The sequence below is a fragment of the Anser cygnoides genome, chromosome Z (assembly GCF_040182565.1).
Source record: "Anser cygnoides isolate HZ-2024a breed goose chromosome Z, Taihu_goose_T2T_genome, whole genome shotgun sequence".
NCBI lineage: Eukaryota > Metazoa > Chordata > Aves > Anseriformes > Anatidae > Anser > Anser cygnoides.
Window position 1 is genome coordinate 7136856 of NC_089912.1, and position 24619 is coordinate 7161474.

Sequence of the window (24619 nt, forward strand, 5' to 3'; positions counted from 1 at the left end):
AAAATGCCACAAAGAGGACTGATTTTCTTCCATCAGACTCATTGGTTGAAATACCTATCAGGTGCAAATAAAAAAAAAAAAAAAGTCGCCTGATCCCTTTTCCAGAAATTGCTAATAAAATACATGCCAACACCTAGCAAAAGAGTTCTTTTCAACATACTGACTATTTGAGTTGTGGGCTTCTTATGTCCATGGAAAATGTGTACCAGAGTAATCCAGACCTTATCCCATATTGTCCAATGGTAAGGCCTGTGGTTCAGGGATTTCTCGTTCCAGTTCTAGGTTTGTGTCTCCTTTTATTCGATTCAGGAAAAAAAAAAAAACCTCACGTGAGAGAGAAGTCACAACTTTTATGCGTAAACACTGATTATCACAGCTATTTAATCTGGGCAGTACTAGGTCAGCTGCAGCATTGGGACAATAATTTCATCCATGATGTGTCTTGCTGATGCTGCTATTCATGTGCTTTTTCTTTTAAATCTACTGAGCATCACAACCTTTTTTTAAACCAAAAACTTATGAAATCATATAAGCATGATTTTCAGATTAAACCAAGCTGTTGTCAGAAAACTATCAAGATAAAGATGAATGAATGTATATCACTTTTATATGCACTTTCCATCTGAAAGTTGGTGTGACTTTTCTGATATTGATAGTATCTCCAACTGAAAGTATCTCTTATATCAGGGGGATCCTCCGCACACTTGATGAATTTTCTACTACACCAGAATTGTTGAATAGAATTCTAGATAGACAATAGTCTCTTGGAGAGGAGCTGGGCAACAAAGACAAAAAAAAGCTGATGCACCCTGATATGTAGAACACCAGAAGGCTGTTTAGATTTTGATATGTGCAACACCTGTCTCTCTACTCATAAATTTATTTTAGAACCTGAGGAAGTATGAAATAATGCTTATTTTCATTATTGTAAATTACATTGACACATTTAACACTATCATAACTGCTTTTCATCTGCAAATGCATAAATGATGTACATTTTTCAACTACATGGTATTCAAATTCATTGGAATTTAACGACACCATCAGGGAACTAAATTTGATGCTTACAGTTGATTTTTTCATTTTTTCTATTTATTACTTGAGGTGTAATGAATCACCACCACTAGAGGATAGTGTCATCAAAGTTAAACCATCCTCAGAGAGTGCCTGTTTCAGACGGTGAGGTGCGAGATGCCATGTAAAAGACAGAGAATGAAATAATCCAGAATGAGTGAAGCTCAAGGCCATGACCCATCTTGTGCTCCCAAAAATACACGAGAGGCAAGAGAAAGTGATGAAAAGAAACTCCTTCACTTACATCCTGCAAGACCCTGTGGCTCCAAGCACAAATGGGTACAAACATGAATTAAGTTGTTTTCACCACAGAACTACCAAGCAGTCAATTGGGCAACAAACACTTTCATCTTCCTTCCTTTTCTCCCCATTCTGTTACCTCCTACACATGGTAATTTCCCAAGAAATGTCTCATTTATGAGTTATTCTAAGGGACTTTAAACCTATGGCTATTTACACAAGAATGTAATAAGTGAAGCCTGCTTTTATCCAGGTGTCTTTCTACAGAAGTTGTAGTCACATAGTATGCAGCAATGATCACTATGTGCATGTGTGAGCATGTGCACATGTGTATCCTGTAGTCCAGATGCTTTCTCCTTTAAGAAGAATTCACAACTGGGGAGGAAAATAATAAGCCTAACTGCTTTTTTATATATATAGTGCTATTCAGTGGGTGTTAAACTGCAATAAATCATCTGTCCCTTCTACAGAAATGCCTGTTTTGAATTGGTAAGACTGTCATCATTTCCTGTATCAAGCAGCTATTTGATTTAGGTCTACTAAAGGTGGACAGAGAGTGTTTTTCCTCTCCTTCTGCTGATTTTAAGGATGTTAAAGGTGGACAGAGTGTTTTCCCTCTCCTTCTGCTGTTTTAAGGCAACAGGAGGTATCTACCGCAACTTAAAACTCTGTGGACAGATTATTGGTTGCAGGCCTCCTGAACCACCTAAGAATGACTGCTTCTCCATCCTGGCCATCAAACTGCCACACCGACTACAACATCTCCCAAAAAGACCTGAAAGGCTTCTTCATGCACTTAAAAAGACCCAGCCAATGCAAGGGCTCGTATGCCATATCTCCATCTGAAAAAATGCATTCTGCTCTATATAGGTAAGGAATCATCTCAGAGCTGAAAAGCAAAACCAGTTGCAGCAGTGACCCTTAAGTAATAGTTTCAGACTTTCTGAGATTTTCTCTTTAGAAACATTACGAGGTCCCACATATAAAATAATAAGAACTAAAATTAAGATTTTAGAACTACATCACAAATAGAAATTATCCTGAAACAAGACAGTATCCTGGCTGTTTGCTTGGATGCATATTTAGTGACTGCATGTTTTCATGCAGCTTTCCTCAGTTCTGGTGGGAAATTGATAAGACACCACAAAAAGAAAGGAGTGGATGATTTCATTTCAAAGGCATCTTACCAGTGGGCTACCATCAGTCCAGCGGAAGTCACGCTCAAACATCTTGTCATTGAGGCCAATCCACTGGTAGTCATGCCCAATATCTAATGGGAAAGGAACCAGAAGGATATATTTTTTTAACTTTCCCATAAATGGGAGAGATTTCATCAAAGAAAAGAAAAAGAATTTGCACAGAATGAATCAGACATCCTGTTCTTAAGATTCTTCTACTCCCTATGCAAAAAACTATTTACAGGCTGTTTTTCAGCATTTTTATTTTAACTTGGATGTCTACAAAAATGGAGATTCTTATCTAACTGTTTTAAACAATTATACTTATATGCCTATTATCTCCTGACTGCATCCCCCCCAAATAAAACAGATGAGTTTCCTATCTGGGCACAAATCAGAAAGAAAGAAAAAAAAAAAAAAAGGACAGAAAGCAAAAAAAAAAAAGGCAAATATTTTTGGCATAGGACATAAGACTAGGTCACTTCCCCCCAAAGTGAAACATTTTCTGTGTAACAAGTCATAGTTTAATAGAGATTAAGGATCTTGCACTTAAAGCCAAAGTGAACACCAAGAAAACAAAGTGCATCTTTGCATCTCTGCATTCTAAAAGTATATTTTAACATGCAGATGTAAAAGTTTCGTCAACAGCCAATATAGCTCTGAATCCTCAGTGCCTGTGCTTGCTTAGAGAGATGACAACAGTACGTACGGTTCACAAAGATCTGCTCCTCGTGGGACAAGATGCTCGTCAGGTGGGCTCCCTGCAGACGGCATTCCCTTTCAGCCGTGTCCCATGTGCGCCGGTGGGCAAAGTATTTGTAGCACTGCCCTTGGAACTTGTGCCAGCCGTAATCACAGGTCTCCGTGTCTGTGACAAATAAACAAACCACGTTTCTGATAATGGGCATTGAACACAGATGTGTTTCACATGGATGGAGTCTCTGTAGTGCAAAGGTTGAAGAACATGCCCAAAACTCGTTAAGTATCTTGAGTGCTAATTAAATTTTCATGTTGTTCTGTTTACCCAGTTTAGATGTAAACTGCAAATATATTATTTATGTAAGGAGTATAACTGTACTTGGCAGCTTTGTGATCTTCTACTGTTCAAGTTATGCTGTAGCCAGGCAATCTCAGAAGGATATTTTTATTCCATTACTCAGGGTGAATGAAATGACTTTATGTTAGACTGACATTAGTCTACATTTCATCTAAATTTTCTGAGTCTGTATGTGGGGATTGGATTTTTTACTTGTAAGGGGGACTAGTTCTTTGAATGACTGCACTGAATTACCTTGGTTTGAAAGAAACTGATAATGGAAAATAATCATGAAGGAACGTGCTTGTTATTGTTCAGTCCAGACACAAAGCTGCAGTATTATCCTTCTGAATTTACCCCTCCAAATCCTCCTCCAAAACCCATCTTCCACGATAAACTATAATTTAATAAACTCTAAGCATCAGTTTCTAAAGAAGGCTATAAAGCTGAAATACAAAGTAATAAAATGTACATTGTCTGTGCTTGTACAAGGGATGGTGCTGATAAGAATACATAATAGACAGAAGTTCATATCAGCCAGTATTTCTTTTCATCTAAGGAGAAATAAACATGAGCCTTGGAAGAGTAACAATCTGTGGATTTAATGTTAATTATTTCATCAAGGTTAGGCAGCTGCAAACAGAATAGATGGCAAGAAGCAAGGTTCCCGTCCCAAGTCTCTTTCTGCACCAGCACTGTAGGAATGAATCACAGGCAAAAATCAGTATTAGTAAGATGGACAATAACAAATATGATGCCTGAGTGTGCCTGAGCTGTGCTCAATGACAAGAACCTGTCATTAAGGAAAGAGAGTTTTGGGGAGGAATGGGGAAAAAAAAAATAAAAAGAAAAAAAAACACTACAGAAAACTCAGACTGTTTTGATTTACTGTGTAAGAAATGGCACCATAAAGGACACTTCAGCACAAGGTTATGGCATATTCTCACTACAGCTGATCCCAGCAATCTCAGCACATGCTAAGACCCTGATGGGCCTCTGTTGCAGGGTGCTAAAGAACAGAAACAAAAGCTTGGCATTTTTTTTTCCTCTACAAAGAAGGATTTGCCATTTCCCACAAAATTTTGTGACAATGCCAAAACAAAACTTTGTCTCAAAGGAACCATCTTGCCTTTCCAGAGTTATATGTACATTCTGGGTGTGAATCAGATCTTGTATTTTTAAGAAATAAATATATCCAATAGTTAATAAGATGCTCTGGCCTAAGAGACTCTTTGCATTAGTAAAAGGAAAAGCCAAACACAGAATATGTCAATGACATATGACTGCAAGTTCTTTAACTATGGTGTTTCTCAGGTCAGAGCAGCTACCAGCTGAGAGGCAGTTCTGGAAAAAAAAAATAATTCACCACACAAGGCTGATTCTTAATTCAGAGCAGAAAGATGCCATTCGCATATCCTGAAGCATGGAAGTATCATTTTTTTTTGGAAGTCTGGTTGCCTTTTTAAATCTCCTGAGGTAAAAAAAATAGACTTCACATATATATGAATGAATACGTGCAAACTTATCACTTCAGAGGCTTACCAGAATTTCTCTGTCAGCTCCTGGCAACATTAATAACACAGCAGTTATTGTCGTGGGAGTCTAGTATCAAAATCCTTTTTTAAAAGTTGTCAGTACAGACGTAAATGTACTGAATATGACGGCATAATAAAGTTTACACTGATCATCTCTCTTCTATTTTCAATAAGTTAGGCTGCAGAAAACTGCTTGTGCTTTGAGTAATCCCAGCTATGAAAAAAGGACTGTAATTTATACTAGCAGCTTGTTAGTTTTTGATGTTTTCCCTCTTTGCATTCTGTACGAGGTACAGGCTGCCGATACAGCTTTAATCTCTGGGACCTAGGCCATTTTAAAGTTTAGTCTGCCTTTGGCTCCCTTGAACATTTGTTTAACCACACAATGCTGACTAACAGTGATGTGTCCTCTGCAAAGGCACTTAAGTTTTTATTATTCATCTTGTTCAGGGACCACCTTGTCCCACAGGAAACAAGTCAGATAATAACAAGCAGTGTTGTATGCTGAGAACATCATAGCTGGAGAGCAGATCCAGGCTATGCTAAGCTAGCCTTGCCTGCCTCTGCAGAGAGGGGCTCCAGGATTTGAAAGAAGGTCTGCTGAAGGGCTGAATGGGAAGCAAAGCAGCTTGAAAATAGCACAGCCCAAAGACTGGGTTCAAAGAATGAGATGTAGTGGCCCGAGTATGAACCATCAGCACCAGAATTCCTCCTCATAAGGCAGAGGATGCCAAACTGCAACATACGTACTCACAGTTGATGTGCATGCACCCATGGTGCACATACAACTCTTCCCTCCTATCCAAAACAACATGGATTTTTTTTCCAAGAGGAAAAAATTAAATAACTTCTTCAGCACTTGTTTGTAGCCCAAAACTACCAAAGAGAAGAAGACAGGGCTGAAGTCTGTAAAATAAATAGGATTTTAGAAGAGGAAGTGAGGATTTATTTTTTGAAAGGAAAGAGTCAAAAGAAGAGGGGAAAATGGAAGGAAGAAAGGGAGAATCATGAGGCCAGAGGACAACAAATGTTAACCAGGCAAATAAAAATGCGGGGACTGTTTCATCTCTGTTGCAGAGAACTGAAACAAACACTGATTTGCCCTGACTTTGTGTGTGCACAAGGACATGTATACATGCATATACATTTATACACACACATATATATACATATATACAGACACACACGCATGTATTAATGCATACACATCTTACTGCATTAATACAAATGAAAGAGAGACACAAAGGTAAAGGTAACTGCCCCATATGGATATACTTTTTTAATGCCTTTTAATGCCTTTCTTGAACCAGTAAAGTCTAATTGCAGGTGGCTGTAAACTTTCTGACCGAATCACCTGTGAGAGCAGAGTAGGTGTGAGGACTTACTGAATACAATGCTCCATGTTCACTGTAGACTTATCCTGGGAGGTAGTCACAGCTTTCTGTAACCTTATTCTAGAATGTGATGGAAAGACTGAAACACTACTTGCCATATTTATGGCGTTTTAAAAGTTGTCTGACTAAGTTTTAAGATTTATTACAACTTACAGGCTTTTTCAGTGATGTGTGCAAGGAGTTACTTACACAACCTCTGTTCTTTGTAACTGCAATTGTATATGTGTAACAACATCTCTAGAATCTGTGTTCAAAAAAAAAAATACAAAAGTTCTCTGTAGATTTAATACATAAGCAGGTATTGCTTTTTCAACAGCTGCAATATGCTGCTGACAGTAGGTCCCTTGTCTTTAAATAAATTCCATAAGAGCCTTAAAGCAAATAAAGACAGAAAAAGAGGTGCTAGAACATAAGGAGAGTACTGCTCAGCTGTGGATTTTACCCGTGACCGTCTGTCTTCAGGTAATGAACAAATGCCTGAGGCCCATTAGCCCACACATCTTGAGGAGGAACCATTTCTCTGGTAAATATTCAAAACAGTCCCTCCTCAGCTGAAAGACATCAGCTAGAGACCATCTGTTTTCAGAAAGTATCCTTGCACTGAGCCCTTCTCAAACATTTCCATTCCAAGCTACTAAGCTCTGGGAACAAAGTGAATCAAACGAGACAGAAGTAATCACAAACATTTAAACAAAGAACTTGGGTTATAAAAAAATAATAATAATAAAATTAAAGTAAATGGGGTTTTGTATGACAAAAAGAAAAAAAAAAGTTTTGTTTTCAGAACCTGGAAGACAGAGCAGCTGTCTATGTTATGCCAAGGAGGCATGTCCAGTAACAAACATATGTACCAGCTTGGCACACAGGCCCAAACATGCAGCTGCCTTTGGTAAGCTGGCTAGGCGAGGTGTGCCTGCAGGGATCCTGCAGTGGAGAAAGCCAGACTTTGAGTTTAAAAGGCAAACACCACTCCTTGAAAGCAGGTAGACACCCTTTAGAATAGCAAGGGGGGGAGGGACAAAAAGAAAAGGGAACTCCAACCAGCCACAGAAGGAAAATGAAGACAGAAAGAGGTGCTCATCTACCCAGCTCTGACCTCATTCATCAGGATGCTGAAAGCTCTCCAAAGGGCCTTCCACAGAGGCATGCCAATGAAATGACCGCTGTATCTCCTGGGATAAGACTCATACCGAGGCCTGCTTCAGTCTGCAGTCACCTTTCCAAAAGCCTTTTCTGGGTATTTCAGCATTTAAGAAGTGACGTGCAAATGTCACCAAGTGGCAAGCATCTGTGCTTTGAAAAGATACACATGATGGGCAAAAGAGGGTATTTTCTAACAGAGGTCCTCCGCTCCCCTTTGATCTAGTCTGAATCAGAAGCGATGCTGGCTTGCTGACCTACCAATCTGGTTTAGAAAGGAAACACCCTCGGTTACTCTATTTCTAACATCAGACAACTTTAGCTCTCTTCAGGAAGAAGTTCCCGGGCTCAGATTGTCTGCTGAACTGCTTCCACCTGGCAAGAAAAATGTCTGTCAGGGAGCCAATTACAGCTCAGTGGTTCTCAGAATTGATATCTTTCACCCTAGGTTAGATCACCCTGAAGGCTCCTTGACTCCCACTACCTGTCGGAGCTCCCTGACATGCAGCCACAGTGTCCCCATGTCACATCTCCTCTTAACACTGATACTATGCTACACGTCAGCTGAAGATCTCTTAATCTAGAAAAGTCTCACTGGCGCATTCTGGTAAAATTCTGAACTCTACATATTTTTTTCCACACCAGTGTCTTGAGACCAGAGTGTAGTGAAATTGTCTGCTATATTTTGAGTTTCATTTTTAGAGGCAAGATGCATTCACTGGTTCCATTAAGTTCCACGATATTTTGAAAACTCAGCAACATGTCTAAAAAAGCCATTCAACTTCCCCCCCCCCCCCCTTTTTTTTTTTTTCCTGAGGCTCTCTAAAATAAATAGTATATACTGGAGGAAAAAAAAAGAGAAAGTAATGAAATATAATCTTGGTGTGCTCAACTCCACCTTTCCTGTGGCACTGAGGTACACATTCTGTCGTTCTGGCTGGTCTTTAAATCTAGTGAGGTCAGGACTGGTGCCTTGAAATAAAGCCTGCTTGCCAGACAACTGTGTCTGAATTGCCAACACGATTTTATTTTGTCTGGTGGAGTGGAAATTTGGCACTGAACACTTCTCCCAAGTCCCAAACCACTGCAGGACTTTAAGTGGAGGAAATTTAAATTCCAAAGCTGAGTGAGCAGGGCTCTGGTTCTGATTGACAAACTAGGAAATGTTCCCATTAACCACCTAAAATGCACTCTCAGGTTGGTCGTAAAAAGCAGCTTAAAGCTACCACAGTACTCAGAGCCATCCACTGCTACAGATTTGCTGAAATGACAGGGAGAAGGAGGGGAGTGAGAACATTTATTTCTTTTATTGTGAAAGCACTGTCAACTTGTAATTTTGGAGAACAGATTCAGAAGCTCCTTTCAAATCACAAGGTTAGGCAGACTACTGAAAAAATTAAATAGTAAAATGTGCTGGAGCCAGTCAGCTTTGAGAGGGTCCAACTCTAACAAACAAACCTCTATAGGTTGAGCTGGAAGAGTTTGCAAACTGCCTTCCACTCATTAAAGATGAAAAACAAACCTGAAAATAGGCAGTATTAATTAAACAAATCCAAAGGTCCAGTTCATTCATCTGTAAATGAAACCACTCAGCTGAAGAAAAAGAGAAAGAAGGATATTTTCATAAGCTTTAGAAAGTACACTTTAAAGTACCATTTCTTTTTTTTTCCATGAAAACGCCTTCATTAATTTTAGTGACAGAACAGATTTTGCTACCCTTTCCCCCCTACTACAGGCACATATTGAGTAAGCAGCTTGCAGAGTAAATATTTCTATTAAATACAGCAGGATTTCTTGCAGACAGTGCAAGTAACAGTTACAGGAACCTGGATGTTTAATCTAGTTTCAATTGCCTGGTTTAGAAGATCTTTTAAAACTTCCCTGTAATTGTGATCCTGCACCTACTTGCCCTAAAACAGAGCAAAGCAATCTAGAAAAGTGTGGGATGACGATGTCAAGGTTATGGTGCCCTGTGAAAGGACATATAATCTGGTATATTCGGTAGACTGTTCCTACTTTCCAGTGACACCTGTTGGAAGACGTGTTCTGATGTGTCTTTCACACTGTATAGAATTTTTTAGAGAGAGAAGCTCAGTCCAACAGTAACTCTTTCCACTCATTATCCCATAAGCATCACTAGTGATGAAAGGACCTGGTTATATGTCTTCCTAGTAGTCTGCAAGGCAATATGAACAGGCTGTGTTTGCCTTGGAGCCACCTGAAAGCTGTATGGCTGTAGTTACTCTGACACAGAGACTGCCTGATATATCTGTTAATATTTAGTATGGCAATAGTATGAGTTCTGGTCAGTTTAGCATGTGGCTAGTGTTTGCTCTCATTTACCTGCAAAGACGGTGCAGACGCAACCTTAAACAAAAACTCCTGAGCCACAAATCATTGAAGTCTACCATACTCAAATTTTATTGAGACTAAAAATTGTAATGTCTCCTCATCACTAACGACTTGCCACAGTTTTTAACAGTTTCTTCAATTCTCCCTCTTCTCAAGGAGGCTTTGCTTAGCTACTCCAGAAGCGTATTGAAATGGAAGCAGATAGGTATATAAAGTTGGAAGAGTCTTAGCTGGCTGCTGGTATGATTCATCTCTCAAAATGTTTTTAGGTTCCTCCACTAATTGGAAAAACAAACAAGTAAACAAACCACAAAAAGACAAAACAAAACAGATACACTCTGCTGCTCATAATGAAGATTAACTCTGTAATGTAACAATGCGAAAGAACAAGAGGGGAAAGGAAGAAAGGATAAACTTCAGGGTCTAACAAAATAAAAGTACATAAGCATGGATTCTTGTTCTTTTACTCGAGTTAGACCTGGAGTTAATGGTATATTCCCTCTTTCACGGTTACACATCTGTGACCTAGGTCACCCTAGATTTTAAAGTATACCTTACCTTGCTCACAAAGAGCACCTATATAGCTTGGCAGACAGAGGCAAGTAAAGGTGTTGAGGCCATCTATACACGTGGCTCCATTGCGGCATGGGTTAGACTGGCATTCATCGATATCTACAACATAAAGATAAAAGTGTGTTTATAATCCACCCACCTCCCAGAAAGGAAATGTTATTCAGCCTTGCTCATAATCATTACTAGGACCAGTTCAATCCAGAAGAATGAAGTATTGCAAAAGACCCAAAACAGCAGTTTTATTTGTATGATAGTTAATTTCACTCTGCACAACTTTCCTTTCTCTTCACCCAAAATCAAGCAGTGTTCTCCTCAGGATATGTGAATTTAATGATCCACAATTTTATATCCTGCACTCTGACTCCTGAGTTAATTTCTAAAATCCAAATCTTCAGCCCTACATTGTGCAACTGAGAAAGAAGTCATGCTGTGCAGTATGCAGTATTTTACCTTATCAGTAGAGAATTTGACTTGAATGTGTGATCATGGCATGAAAAATTCTCATGAAATACTGGAAACTCAAATATCTTCAAAAATTTCAAATGTTAGAAATTTCATATCATCAGAAAGACTGTTAATTTCAGACTTCAAAGCTGAGTGTCCTAGATTCTTATTACTTTGTAATTTCTTTTTTGTTTCATTTCTTCCTTATCTAATCTTAGCAAAACAAGGACGAACCATCATGAAGATAATCTCACTGAATGCCCAGTCAGATAGTAACATTCACAGCCACACAAAGGTTACTCCTGAGTCAATGGCTCCATATTAAACAAATGACTTTTCTCTCCCCTATTCATCTGGTTTCTTGTTTTAAATTGGACAACCATTCCATTTACTATAAATACTTTGTGGATGTATTTGCACAGGCTATAAACTAGTATGTCCTTTTATAAGAACAAACTGTGTTTCTAATGAAGATTTTGCAAACACCTTAGTCAAAGCCACACTGTTGGAAGTCACTGGCTACCAAAAACTTAAAAGAGGAGTTAAACAAGTATGTTTAACATGTAAACATGTTAAACCAACAGTTGTGAAATCCTAGGAATAATCGCTGCATTATGTATTTTATTTGTTGTAGTAATTTGGAAAGCTCTCAGATTGACTTTTTGTGTTTTATATCTGGAATATTCTTAAATACATGTATAGAAATGCTGAGATTTACTTTCTCAAGCACCACCAAACATATTTTTAAATGGCAACTGGCAGTTGAGAGTCCCATTCCAAATTACTAATAAAATGGTAAAACTTCTATGGGGTAAGAAGTTGCCGGGTTATTCTTTTATAATCTGAAGGAAGAGAGAAAATTATTCTCTCTGATCTCTGGTTTGTAAATAGTGGATGCCACATTTCTTGACAAGGAAGAAGATCTAAGATGAAACATCTAAGATGTGACATCTATCACTAACAACCCACTAGAGAAATACTGAATTCATCAATAAGATCTAGGTAAGCAGAAAAAAACACTAGCTTTTTTTTTTAACCATATACTGTCTTCTTGTAGAACACAAATAAAACCATAGTAGTCCTGACAATTAACCTATACTAATATCAACCTTTGGGTGGATTGAATTTTTCCTCCCCAGCTGCATATGGTGAATGGAACTCATTTAAGCAATACTGCACTTATTTTTTTCTTTCAAATTCAGCAAGTGACTGTGTAATAGGCAACCCCCTGATATTGATCAGGGAATTAAAATGAAAATTAAAAAAAAAAAAAGACTAAAACAGTTTTACATGAAACAGCCAAACAGCCAGTTTCATCATACATTGGCCTGTTGGTTTGGAAGGAAAAGCTGGTTACCCTGAACTGTACTGATCAGTCTCTTGAAACCAACATTCACAGCCGGGAATGCCAAATGTCTCAGGCAGCATGAGGAGGTCCTCAGCTGGAAGACTTACCGAAATACTAATTTATACTGAAGATGTATCTGACTATGGTCATATTTGCAATTTTCTTGAAAAAATATTAGCAGGCATTCAGTGTTTAGCTTCCTTGCTACGCTTGGGACTAGGCTATTTTAACACCCTTACAAATAATTACACAAAGATTTTACGGAATTATCCCAAATAATAATGCTGATCTATTCTTATTTGATATACTTATGAATTTAGTGTTAACTTATCTAGGACACTCAGTTCATTTAAATAATTCTCTTACATTTGTATGTGCACCTGTTTGTGCACTTTATGGGCAGAGAGAAAAATGGTTAGTAGACATTCTTCATTTTATTGCCCTGTCCATAAGTAAGGCTGTACTGTAGAATTTATTCAAATGTCTGTCTTCTTCAACCTCAAAAAAAAATTATTTTTGAAAATCTTGTGTATGGAAACTTTATACTTCAATTAATCTGTAGACAATCCAGTATTTAGATGGCACCACCTTACCTAATTCACACTGTTCACCATTGAAACCTGGCAAACATGTACAGATGTAAAATGAACCACGTGGGTAGCAGGTACCACCATTAAGGCAGGGATTGCTTTTGCATGGATCTTGTCCTGTTAAGTAGAAAAAGAAAGTTTACTCTGTAGCCTCAATGAGCTGATGTCTTTTTGAATTTTTGGAAAGAGAAATCTGTCTTCATTTCTGCATTGATGTTTCAGGGTTTACTGTTGTTACAGAAACTATAATAGTAAAATAGAATATTAGGAATAAAATAGTTTTGTAAAACAGTAAAGCTTATTTTGAGGCATCACTATTTTCAACTTTTAAAATAACATGGCATTTACTATGAACCAGTATAAATAATTTTCAGAATTACTACATTTTTATAGCAATTTGTACTATATTTGGCAGTCACAATATTATACTGAGGATTTAGTTTGCATGACATGACAATTAATTATAGCTGAAATCAGTTAAACATAAGCAAAATGAATGGAAAATGCTTTTGCTTTTTTTTGAACAAGGTTAGTTTATGTGGAATGATTGGGTACACAGAACATACGTCTCTTTAATATACTATCTGTCTGCTGACATTTCATTTCATTATATTCAGTCAAGCAATGCCCACTAATTCTTATTTCTTTGAAAGGATGTTTTCACACATGCATATTTCTCACTTGTCTTTCCTTAAAATACATTTCAAGAATACAAATAAAGGTACTGAATACATATGTAACTGAATTAAACATTAAGATAAAAGCTTACCTGCTGTGAAATCCTCATTTTTTATGGGAGTTATCATTTAAATAGCTTTCCATGCAGAGCTTTGATGCCTTCTAGTGATGTTTATTTCAACTGAGTTTACATACCCGGGTATTTGTAATTGATTTAATCCCTAAGAGCAATCACTCACATAAACAAAAATTCACTAGATAACCATTTCTAGATATCCACTTCTCAGAGTTAGAGGAAAATCATGAAGACAGTCCCTCTGGGATACATGAAGAAAGTCCTAGCTCTAAAAACTTACAAAACGGGTAAGATACTTTTGTAACCTAAATTGACTCAGAGACATGAGAAAAGTTTATATTTTTGGTTACATTTTCCCAAGATACTTTGACTATTCTTTATGAAATAAAAGATAAGATCTATTTTACCTTTTTAATCTAGAAATTAAAGAACTAGTCTTCTTAAAGTACCAAGTACCCCATAGAGTCATTGGAAGGAAGTAGGTTCAGTTGAAAGCCTCCAGGAGAAAATCCTGCCTACATAAATCCAGGCATGTAAGTGGACAGGATCTTTGGAGGTTTTCAAAAGAATCTGATCTCCATAAAAGAGGGTCCTTGTTTTAGGACTGCCTCACTGCAAGTCCAAAATGGAGGGCTGTATTAAGCACCTAACCATGTTTATTGCATGTTTGTCTTCATACAGACTGCATATTTTCCTAGCAAACCTTTTCAAATTGACAGCTACCTGGATTATTTTAGTAAAAAACAAGAGAAAGCCCATATTAAGTGAGCTTTTTTTTCTTTCTTCAACTATATCTAGAAAAAATATAAATTGAATATGCACTACTCATATTGATCCTAACCTCATGATTTGTGTATTTGTCGAAGTGGTGCCTAACAACCATTAATGTAAACTGTAATATTGTGGCAAATGATGTCAAACAAGAAGATCTACAATTTATAAGAGACAGACACTGTATCAATCAGTTAAGCTATAGACAGGCTGAATTTGTGAAGTCCTTTTTTTTTTTTGATATTTTATTTTCTGGAAAATTATCTTGTGGATCAAGAAAAGCTATTTTTTATAGCAAATTCCAATCCTAAAATGCACACTAGATTTGCTATGTAACATGTTATAAAACAATCCTACCTGTATAGCAGCTGTGTAAGTACTATTGTCATTCCAACACAGAATAGCTATCAGATAAAATAATTATATCTATCTCCATTGAAAACTGGAAAAAATAAGTTATTACAGCTGAATTCTTTACCACAATCAGTGTTACCTTCCTGTCTTTTAGAACTTGCTGTTCACCTCAAGTCTGATCCAGAGCTCCACGATGCAAACACTCAGGAAACACCACTGAGCTTGAGTTTCAGTCCCCCCATCTTTCATTTTGTCACAGTAGGGTTTACAATCATGCTGATTTCAAATCTTAAGGATCATGAGTTCTGTTGTATTTCACATGGTGCTTTGATTGTCATACCTCTTATCAGAGTTCAGACATACATTTACATGTATCAAAACAAACAAATATGACAGTGATCATACGTAGAAGTTACCTGGAATTTGCACTGCTGTGCCTTCAACTGAACCCACACTCGTGCCAATCAGGAAATCTGATCCATTAGTGACTTCCGGAAGGGAAAATGATGAAGTTACAAGTTCAACAGTGTTTAGCTCCTCATAACTTATTGTTGACTGATTATTTGGATAAGGATTTTTTCCAGGGGCTGTATTGTTTGTTGCAATGTTAGAAGAAATTGTTGTGATCTCCTCTCGACCAAGCAAAGCTGATTGTGTTTCCATGCTTCTATCCAAAGGTTGTGAAGACAAAGTTAGCATTGTAACTGCTTCCTGTTCAGGTTTGAATAATCCACCTTCTATACTGTTGGGTGAATCTGAAACAGGTGTGGAAAGAAGCCGTGGGATCTCCCTCTCTGTACTCCTGTCACCTTCTTGACTGGGGTTGTTCACTCCCTCTGAAGAAGACTCAACTTTTATGGTGCTAACATTTGGAACATCTGTGTTTGCTCTTTCTCCAAAATTCAGAAAAGCAGTAGGGACGGTATGTATTGATGAAGAATCTCCAGAAACAGTAGTTTCTTCCTCAGCAACCAGATCAGTTACAGAAGACTCTGTCTCCTCTGACCTGTCTGTTACGAGTTTATTAAAGTGAGGAGTACTTTCAGTAGTTGGGCTTTCTGACTGAGGCTTAGGAGAAAATTCTAGCAGAGAAACCTCTGTCGTATCTAGAAGGTCTGTAGTGGGTGGTTTATAAGTTGCTGCAATATCAGAACTAACCTCTTTGAAAGTTCCTTCTGATGAGTAATCAGACTGATCTGTGCCCTTTGATGATGACGTACTTGAAACAATCACCTCAGGATACTCAGACACTCCATTAACTAACTGAACAGTTACTGAGGATTTAGGAGTTTGAGGTTCAGAATAAAGGCTTGCTGAATCTGTTTCTTCATACTCTGCCGATGCTGATTTTGTTTGTACATATACTGTAGGATGCTTTTCTTCATTGCTGCTAGATGGTACAGTTATGTGTTGTGAAAGACTTTCTGTGGTGACAATACTTACACCAAGCGTGCCAGTTGTCAAAGCCTTTTCAGTCTCAGTAGTTAAATCTGGTGTAAGGGAAGGAACCACGGGCTTCTTATCATCCAGTTCTTCTTGGCCCATTCCAGAAAACCCAGAAACAGACATTGTTTCACTCTGATCTGCTATGACTCGGTTGTTTGCTGAAGTATTCAGCTCATAAGTGTCTTCTGTCGTGCTTGTCATTAGAACATGTTTAGTCTCAAATTCAGATTCTTTAGACTCATGAGGCACATGAGGGCTTACCAGTGAGGGTACTGTTGGAAGGAAAATTCCCAGCTCATAAAGGCCAGTAGTGGTGAGAGTTTCTGTTGCAAACTTCACAGTATTCCCTGAACCTAAATCCTTGTCCTCCAATTTTGGTCTGTGCCCAGATGTTACTGATTCACTACTTAGCTGGGCGGAAGTAGTCGAAGAAAGACTATCACCAGATCCAAGTGAATTTTCTTTGATTACAGAAAAATTAGGTGTTGAATCATATTTGTCCACTTCAGCTTTCATGCTATCATCACTGCCATAAGTTGATTGTATGGCAGGATTTGGCATTGTCTGCACACTTATTATATCTTCTGGCATTGATTTGGAGTGATCCATGTCTATAATAGTTGTTTCTTCTGATGGGATTTCAAGTCGTTCTTCAATTAGTGTAATATCACCATAAACAGAAACATTAAATAAAACACTTCTTTTATCATCAACCATTGGAATGATTTTCTCATATATCCCGGTATCACTTGTTAGTTCTTCTGACGTAATTGTCTTCGGTTCAGCAGCAGTTTGATTTGCCACAATCTCTTTTTCTTCTGTAAAAAGGGATGCTAATCCTGTGATCACAGTCTGTGATCCATCTGTCGGTGCCTCTGTTGTCATAACTTCAGAATAAACTTCTCCAGGAACACTAGGTGAAGCAGTTTGCTCGACTTTTGTCAGAGGAGGTATCGACAAATGAGTAAATGTGTCAGGGGGAAATGAATCTGAAACACCAACCCAGCCCGATCCCTCTCCAGAGCTTTCAGGTAATAATCTGCTTGGCATTTTTGTTGCTGATATTGCAAGTGATTCTTCTGTTTCAAGATTAGGGGTTCCACTCAGTATTACAGAAACAGGAGTTATGACATCTTCAGTCAGCAAATGTGACGTTTCCTCATAAGACACAACTTTAGAAGTAGCTGTTGGCCTGTCTGTTTCATTTTCTCCCCTCCTGTGGTTTGTTTCCTTATTGTAAGGCTCTTCAATAACAAAAAAATAATGTGTCATCTCCTTGCCTTCAGAGTTGAAGTTCTTGGAACTGTCTTCTGTTAAAGCTGGGGAACTGGTGATCATCGAGTCTGAAGTTCCTGACAACAGCTCTTCTGCAGAACTTGTAATTCCTTCATTAACTTCAGCATACCTTTCAGTGCTTTCTCTTTCAAAGTCTTGTGTCTTGTCAGTTGAAAGGTTGGGTCCTACATTTGCAGGATGAAAAGGCTGAGGACTTAGAGTACTTGTGATTTCTTTGACAGCCAATGGCACTACAGAAGGTATAACAGTAAACTCGTCTCCTGATCCTTGTCCTGAAAATAAAGCATCACCAATGAGATCATTATTTGGTAGCTTTTCTTCTTTAGTTTTCAGGAGTGATACGGGAGTATCTTCTGTAGGAAAAATACTTTGCACCAACTTCTCTTCTTCCTCTGTAACTGTAATTGGAGAGCTTATGTATTTCCTTTCAATTGTTACAGACTCAGTTACTCTGTCACTATTAAATGGTAAAAATATTTTTTCACCAGATTCAGTTTCTACTTTCTTTTCTTCTGAGTATGGTCTGACAGTGGGAACATTTAAAAATTCCAGATGTTCATGGTTAGCCTGTGTACTTTTGAAAAATGGATCTTCAGTCGTTTCTGCAGAAGATTCTATCGCTTTTGGTGAAATTTCCCATGGCCTATCTTCCTTTGAATGTGTATCTTCTGACAACGGAAACTTTGTAGTAAAAGCTCTCACTGTCAGTTCATCAACTGTTTTCTCTTCCATTTTTATGTCAGTTACAGTTCCCATCGTGGTTACTTCATGTTCAGCACTCGTGACTAGCTCATCAGGTTCAGTAGTGAAGGCATGATCCACAGATGGCGTGCTGACAACTCTTCTGCCATATTCCTCTAGTGATTCTGGTTTCCCAGTGAGTGAAACTGCTGTTTTTGTAAATGATTCAATGAAAGTTTCTGCTTCTCCAGAACCCTGATCAATAAATGAGAAATGACCTACAAGTACTTTTTCAGTAGGTCCATTAGACATTAGTTTTGTAGTGCTGCTGTCACCTCTGAATTCTTCTCCAGAGCCATGCTCAATCAGGAGAATTTTGCCCAAAGAGACAGTTGAAGAACTATCTTTTCCATTTCTGCTTTCTGTAGATTCAGCTATTGCTTTTATATTTCCAGTACTGTGTGTCACCATGATGTCAAGAGGGCTGTTATTAAAAACTGATTCTGGTGATGATGTGACTTCAGCTGTTTCTAAATCCTTTGTTTTATCTCCTGGTGCAACATGAGGTGTTTTATCTTTTCCAGAACCATGACTAGATTTTACTTCAGAAGGAGCTCTGTAAGTTGGTTCTGCTTCCTCTGTTAGTTCTCCTGGGTTTCCTGTACTAAACACAGTCTGGGACATCTGACTTGCTACTCCAGACTCCTTTGTCAAGCCATCTGACCCAGTACTTGAAACTGATATTGCTGATTCACCTGTTCCCATGTGTTCTTCATATTCTGCTGTTGCATTCTCCAATGAAACATCTGTGATGTAAACTTTTCCTTCATGCTTTTCTGTTTGTGTTTCAGTGACAGACCTTGATGGAACTGAAGTCAAAGTAGCAGACTCAATGATAATATCTATGTCTCCAGAACCTGCATCAGTAAATGGGGAGTCAGTACTTACCACTTCTCTTGTGGGACTCCCTGATAAAAAGTCTGCTGGTTCTTCAGCTGATCCTTCATTGATAAAAAGCTTCTTCTCTCTCAAGAAAGGAACGCTGGTAACCTTTTTGATTTCAGAATGCATGGTACCTGTTACTGGTACTGTTTCTCTGAGTGGGATGGGTTCCTGACTTGCAGTTCTGACTTCATCAGTAGTGCTTCCAAGTTCATTCAATTCTGATTTTCCCTCTGCAGCAGTGGCTGAATTTTCCTGTCTTGAATAAACAGTAGTCTGTATTTCTTTTTCTACCTCAATTTTATTTTCAGTTGGAACCGAGTTGCCAACTACTTGTTCTGTAATAAGCTCAGACACATAATTGGTGGGAACAGCTGCTTCAGAACTTTGATCAAAAGTAGAATAAAGATTGCTTGTTCCTCCAGGCAAAGCTGAGGTGAGTCCTGAAATGGTTACAGAAATTTCTGTGGGCACTACGGTGCCAGAACCCAAAGAAATGTCTTGCATTGGAAGTGTTTCTGTTATTGCCATTTCTGTTATCATGGCTGAAGTTATAGCGGTGTCCTCTTCTACATCTCCAGAGCCTTCTAGAACTGTAAAAGAAGAAGTGCTTAACTCAGGCTTTGCTGTCTGACTTGTTTCTTCCAGAAGGCTTTCAAAAGGGTAATTTGCATCAAGTTTAATAGTTGATTTATAATAATTTCCTGGAGCAGAAGTCCCCTCTTCTGGAATAAGGCCTTTCAAAGCTGTGCTGACAGTAGCAGTATCAAAACCCGCATCCAGACCAGCAGTTACAGCAGAACTTTCCACGGTAAATGCACTGGGAGCAGAAGTTGTACCAGAAACTTTCTCATCATCTTCCTGTCTTGACATTGTCACAATTTCTGTGAATGCAGAACTAGACAAATCAGATTCAGTGGAACCATCTCCAGAAGATTCGCCAGTAATCAATAGCAATTTTTTTGCACCTTTAGTAGAGCTCTCCTCAGTTCCATGCCATGTTACACTCTCCTTATTTTTTTGTGGTGACTGCTCATATGCAGAAGTAATCTCTACTGATTTGTCTGTTGTGGCAGCTTCAGACTCACCACTATACACTGGTTCTAACATTGCAACATCTGCTGTCGGTTGTGTAACTTCGAAAGCCCCTATTACTTCACTAGCTTTGCTTGGTTGCATGGTACCAGAAGCTTCAGTTTCAGGTATTATGAAAGTGTTTGTTTCATTGAGTTGTGAAAAGGTTACATTTTTGGAATGTGCAACACTTTCAATTTGGTCACTTCTCGCTTCCTCAGCTTTTGTGCTTTTAGGTGCATTTGTCACCTGTTGCTTTCCATTGATGAACTGCAAAGCTGGAGGAGTTGTAACATCAGTAGTATTTTCACAGTCTTCCTCCTCTTCAAATTCTATAAAGTTTGGAAAGAAAGGATCCAATATTATATATTCAGATGAATCCTGCACAGAGTCTGAAGTACAGGGTTCAGTCTGAGTTGATTCTGCATCAATGTGGGGTTCATCTATTGCATGAGGAAGCATGTGGCGACTGAACAGATCCAAAAGTTCATTCACCGGATGATCTGCAAGAAAAAAAGAGCTTTTCATAATCCCTAAGTAACAGTGATGGTTGTGCATTATAGTAGACACATGAAGTATAAACAATCTATAGGAGAAAAAAATACTCAAAAAGAAACATAGCAAATTCAGTATATTCTTCCATTGACACTAAGTTAAATGCTCTCCCAGTGTTCTAATTTCTAGTCGAAGGTCCTGTGTATTGAATACATTGCTTACATAATGCTGTTCATTACTGTAGGTATTCCTAAACCCATGCCAGAGCCAACTTCTCCTGTGTCATATAGCAGAGACAAGATGAAAACAGTTTTTCAGACCAAAAGACTGTGGTTCCAACCTACAGCAACTGCTTATACAGGTTTGTGATGTTAGCTGGCCTTCACCAAAAACTGAGCTTAGATGAAGCTAAGCAAAGTGCAGTCTAAAGCAAAATAGGACATAGAGGACATGTCTCTGTAGCTCCATTTATCCTCATTATAGAGTAATTCAAATTACTAATAACACCATAAAACAAACAAACAAACAAACAAACAAACAAACAAACTGCTCTATTCTTTCCACTTCAAACCTTGCGCAGTAAATGAAGTCTCGCTTATCATATCAAAGATGTCTAAATTATTTAACAAATAAAAAGTAAACAAGATTCAAAAATCAGTCACCAGTCAGACAATATTATGAGTAAAGCCCAGCCATTTTTTTCTGCTTATCACTCACTTTAAATTATTCACACACTCCCACAGACTGCAGACCTCTCATTTTTTTCTCTAGCTAGTAAACCAGATAAAGAAGAGGAACGACGGTCTAAGTAGACAATGTTTTAGCTGCAGAAGCCCTTATGAATTCCTCTAAGATTTATGATCACAAAGTCCACAGACACTTTAAAAATTCACCTTCTCAGAACAAACATTACATCAAACCCTCTGTTCTAGACAATAGACACTATCATCATTAAGTACACACATACACCAGACTCAGAAAAATATAAATATATCAGGCTCTGATTGATACAACACTTGGCTGGCTGGCTTGAAGCTGGAAACTTTGTGTTAAAATCTTATTCCATGAACATATCTTGCTGGTTCTGTCTTTAAAACCATTTTGTCCAAAGTGAAATTATTTTTTGCTGGTATAAACTGGCATAACCAATAGACCTCTATTTACATCTATCAGCAGAGAAGAACATACAGGACTCTTACAGTCTTACAGCCTTATCAGTGATGGATGCTTCTCAGAGAATACTTTCAGGTGTTCTGGCATACCAATTGAATGACAGAGCAAAATTTAGAAGTAAATGTTCCTCATTAAATCTACTTACAATGAGAAACTGAAAAGTAAAGTATTTAATTAGTCTAAAATAACTCTCTTACGTATGAACATCATTTAACCTCTAGAACTATTGAGCCTTCAGAGACAGAGCAATCAGGTGATCATTCTGGAAAGGAATGTATTAAATCATATTAAACTGGTGCACAGCACAGCACTGTGAAAGGCTTGTGATTCTTGTCTTGAGTATTTTGTGCATGCAAATTGACTGCAGCTTGGGTCTTGAAAAGGTCATTGCAGCTCTACGGAGAATTAATGTTCTAATATCTCACCCCTTGTTTACTGCTAAACTTATGAAGTATTACTGAGTCTTCATTTCCACTAAAAGATTCAGTTTGTACAGCACTAAGTTCAGGGCTCCCAGAGCAAAGAAAAAAGGTTGTCTTGTACCTGTCTTCTGCCCAGCTACTTGCTATTGCACCACTGAAGCCTGGTGTTTATTTTGTGCTATGAAAACTCTGTTACATGACTACAGAATTAAACACCTCCTCTCTCCCCAGCATGTGCTTGTAGGGAGTTGTTTTATGCAATGCTTGTAATGAGAGAATTTCTCCCTGTTCCTTCCTCCAGTGGGTTTGAAATATTTGCACACACTGCCTGTTGCCACAGGAAAATACAGCTTCTGCAGCCATTTATTTGAGTTTTCCCAGATCTACCTTTCAAATTTTATTCACGCAGAAAAGCAAGATTTTTGCTATTTGTCCAAGATGATGTGGAGATGCGTGTCTTCCACTAAGTAATAAAGTCACATTCAGAACCCACAAATTTCAGCAAAGAGCAATACTAGTCATTATAACAAGGAATCATATTTTCATAAAAAGTAGAAGCTCTCATCAGAACAGAATCGTACACTTTCTTTTCAAAATGGTGAATGCAACAAATACACAAGAACTCAATAAAAGAAAAAGGGAATAGCAAGTTAAACCCGCTAGGGAGCTTTGAGAATTTCTGATTCTTAGTAAATTCACTGTAATGTAACTGCACTAAATGTACAGAACCAGAGAGCTACATATGAAGATGTGCACAGACAAGAAAGATGGCTTGTACTGTGTACACAGGTTAAGAAGGAATATGTATAAATAAGTTTAAGAAGGAATGTGTATAAATAACCCGGTATATAGGCTAGCCTGGCATAAGCATTGATTATGACTTTGTATACAGCTGTTAGGATTGTGTGCACAAAGCATGTAGCATCCTTTTGCATAGAGCCATACATAAATTTTTTTAAAACCTGGATGGGACAGGATAGGTTGTAATTTGTAGGAGGGTACCATGACTAACAAGTTCTGACCAGTGTATTATTTTTGTAGCAGTGCACACCTGGGAGCCACTCAAATTACTAGCTCATGCTAAATCATTTATGGTAGGTAATAAATTTAATGAACAACATCTGTTCCAAGTTCACCCAGAAGATATATACAAATTCTTACATACACAAAGATCTCTATCAGACATTACTTTTACTTTGTTAGCTTTTTCAAGATCTCACATGCCACAGAGATCCACATAAAAGAACCTTAGCTATGGTATGATATTCCAATAATAAACTTTCATCAAATACTAAGTATTTTTGTTCTGCCTTTTTTTCTTACTTTCTTTGTTTTTTTTTTTTTTTTTTCAAGAACAAAATAACCGGCTTTTAAGAAAACAGAAAAGAATTCAACTGAATTATTTTTTATTAAAATTTCTTCTCCTTTCTAGAGCTTTGATTAATCAGTGTTAGCAATCAAGTTCCTAATGCTCAGCATTAACAGATACCGTAAATTCTCTTAAACCCTAGAGAAAACCAATAATTAAACGATGCAGGTCATATAACATGTAACCTTGTACTCCAAGAATAAACAAGACACTAGGATGAAAACCTAAGTCCTATCACAAAATATGAATATGGGACAGAAAACTCTTAAATGGTTTATTAGATCCTCAGGGCACACACAAACACTTGCAATAGTTTTGAACTGGCTACATGTAGCTGACAGATGTTTCCCATATTTATGTTCATGTCCATTTCATCTGCAGGGAAAGACACATAGATCTGAGTCTGCTAATAAGAGACAAGACGAGGACTTTAAGAGAAAAGAATTTAGCTCCTAAATATTCCTATCAATAGTTCACACATTACCATGACAAACAAGCCAAAAGGAGCACTTATTCAAAGAGGTGCTTTCTTACTATCACTCCCAGAAGAAGAAAGTAAAAACAAGTAGCTAAAAAGCAGTAAAAACAAGGGTAATCAGTCTAGATTGCCAATCCAAACAAGTCCTAAAGGAGAATTGTCAGTAAGACATTTTACTGAGAAAATTGAAGTATGCAGTGAAATAAAGATGAAATAGGCGGATGAGTGCATATGCAGCCTAGAGTGTTTCTTAATCCATTTAATACATATAGACATTTAAAATTACCTGCATGGTGCAGGCATCTACCTCAGTAACAGCCAACCATGTGTAAGAAATGGAAATCCCCCAACTCCAGGTGCTTTTTCAGCCACAAGAGGATTTGCCTGCTACTACTCAAAATCACAGAGCGATGGATTGAGGTGGCATTAATTTCCATTTCGATCCTTCTAATGACAGTTG

The 24619-nt window shown here is 37.9% G+C and overlaps 1 protein-coding gene across 3 annotated transcripts in view; it reads right to left on the reverse strand.

Moving 5' to 3' along the window:
- Window positions 1-24619, reverse strand: part of VCAN (versican) — a 118733-nt gene that overhangs the window by 19789 nt on the left and 74325 nt on the right. For all 3 annotated transcript variants that reach the window (XM_013191796.3, XM_048045690.2, XM_066989062.1), the window contains exons 8-12: window positions 15200-20725; window positions 12908-13021; window positions 10508-10621; window positions 3202-3360; window positions 2502-2584 (exon numbers count right to left, since the gene is read on the reverse strand). In XM_013191796.3, the coding sequence (XP_013047250.3) occupies window positions 2502-2584; window positions 3202-3360; window positions 10508-10621; window positions 12908-13021; window positions 15200-20725 (5996 nt within the window). The remainder of the gene's footprint in view (window positions 1-2501; window positions 2585-3201; window positions 3361-10507; window positions 10622-12907; window positions 13022-15199; window positions 20726-24619) is intronic.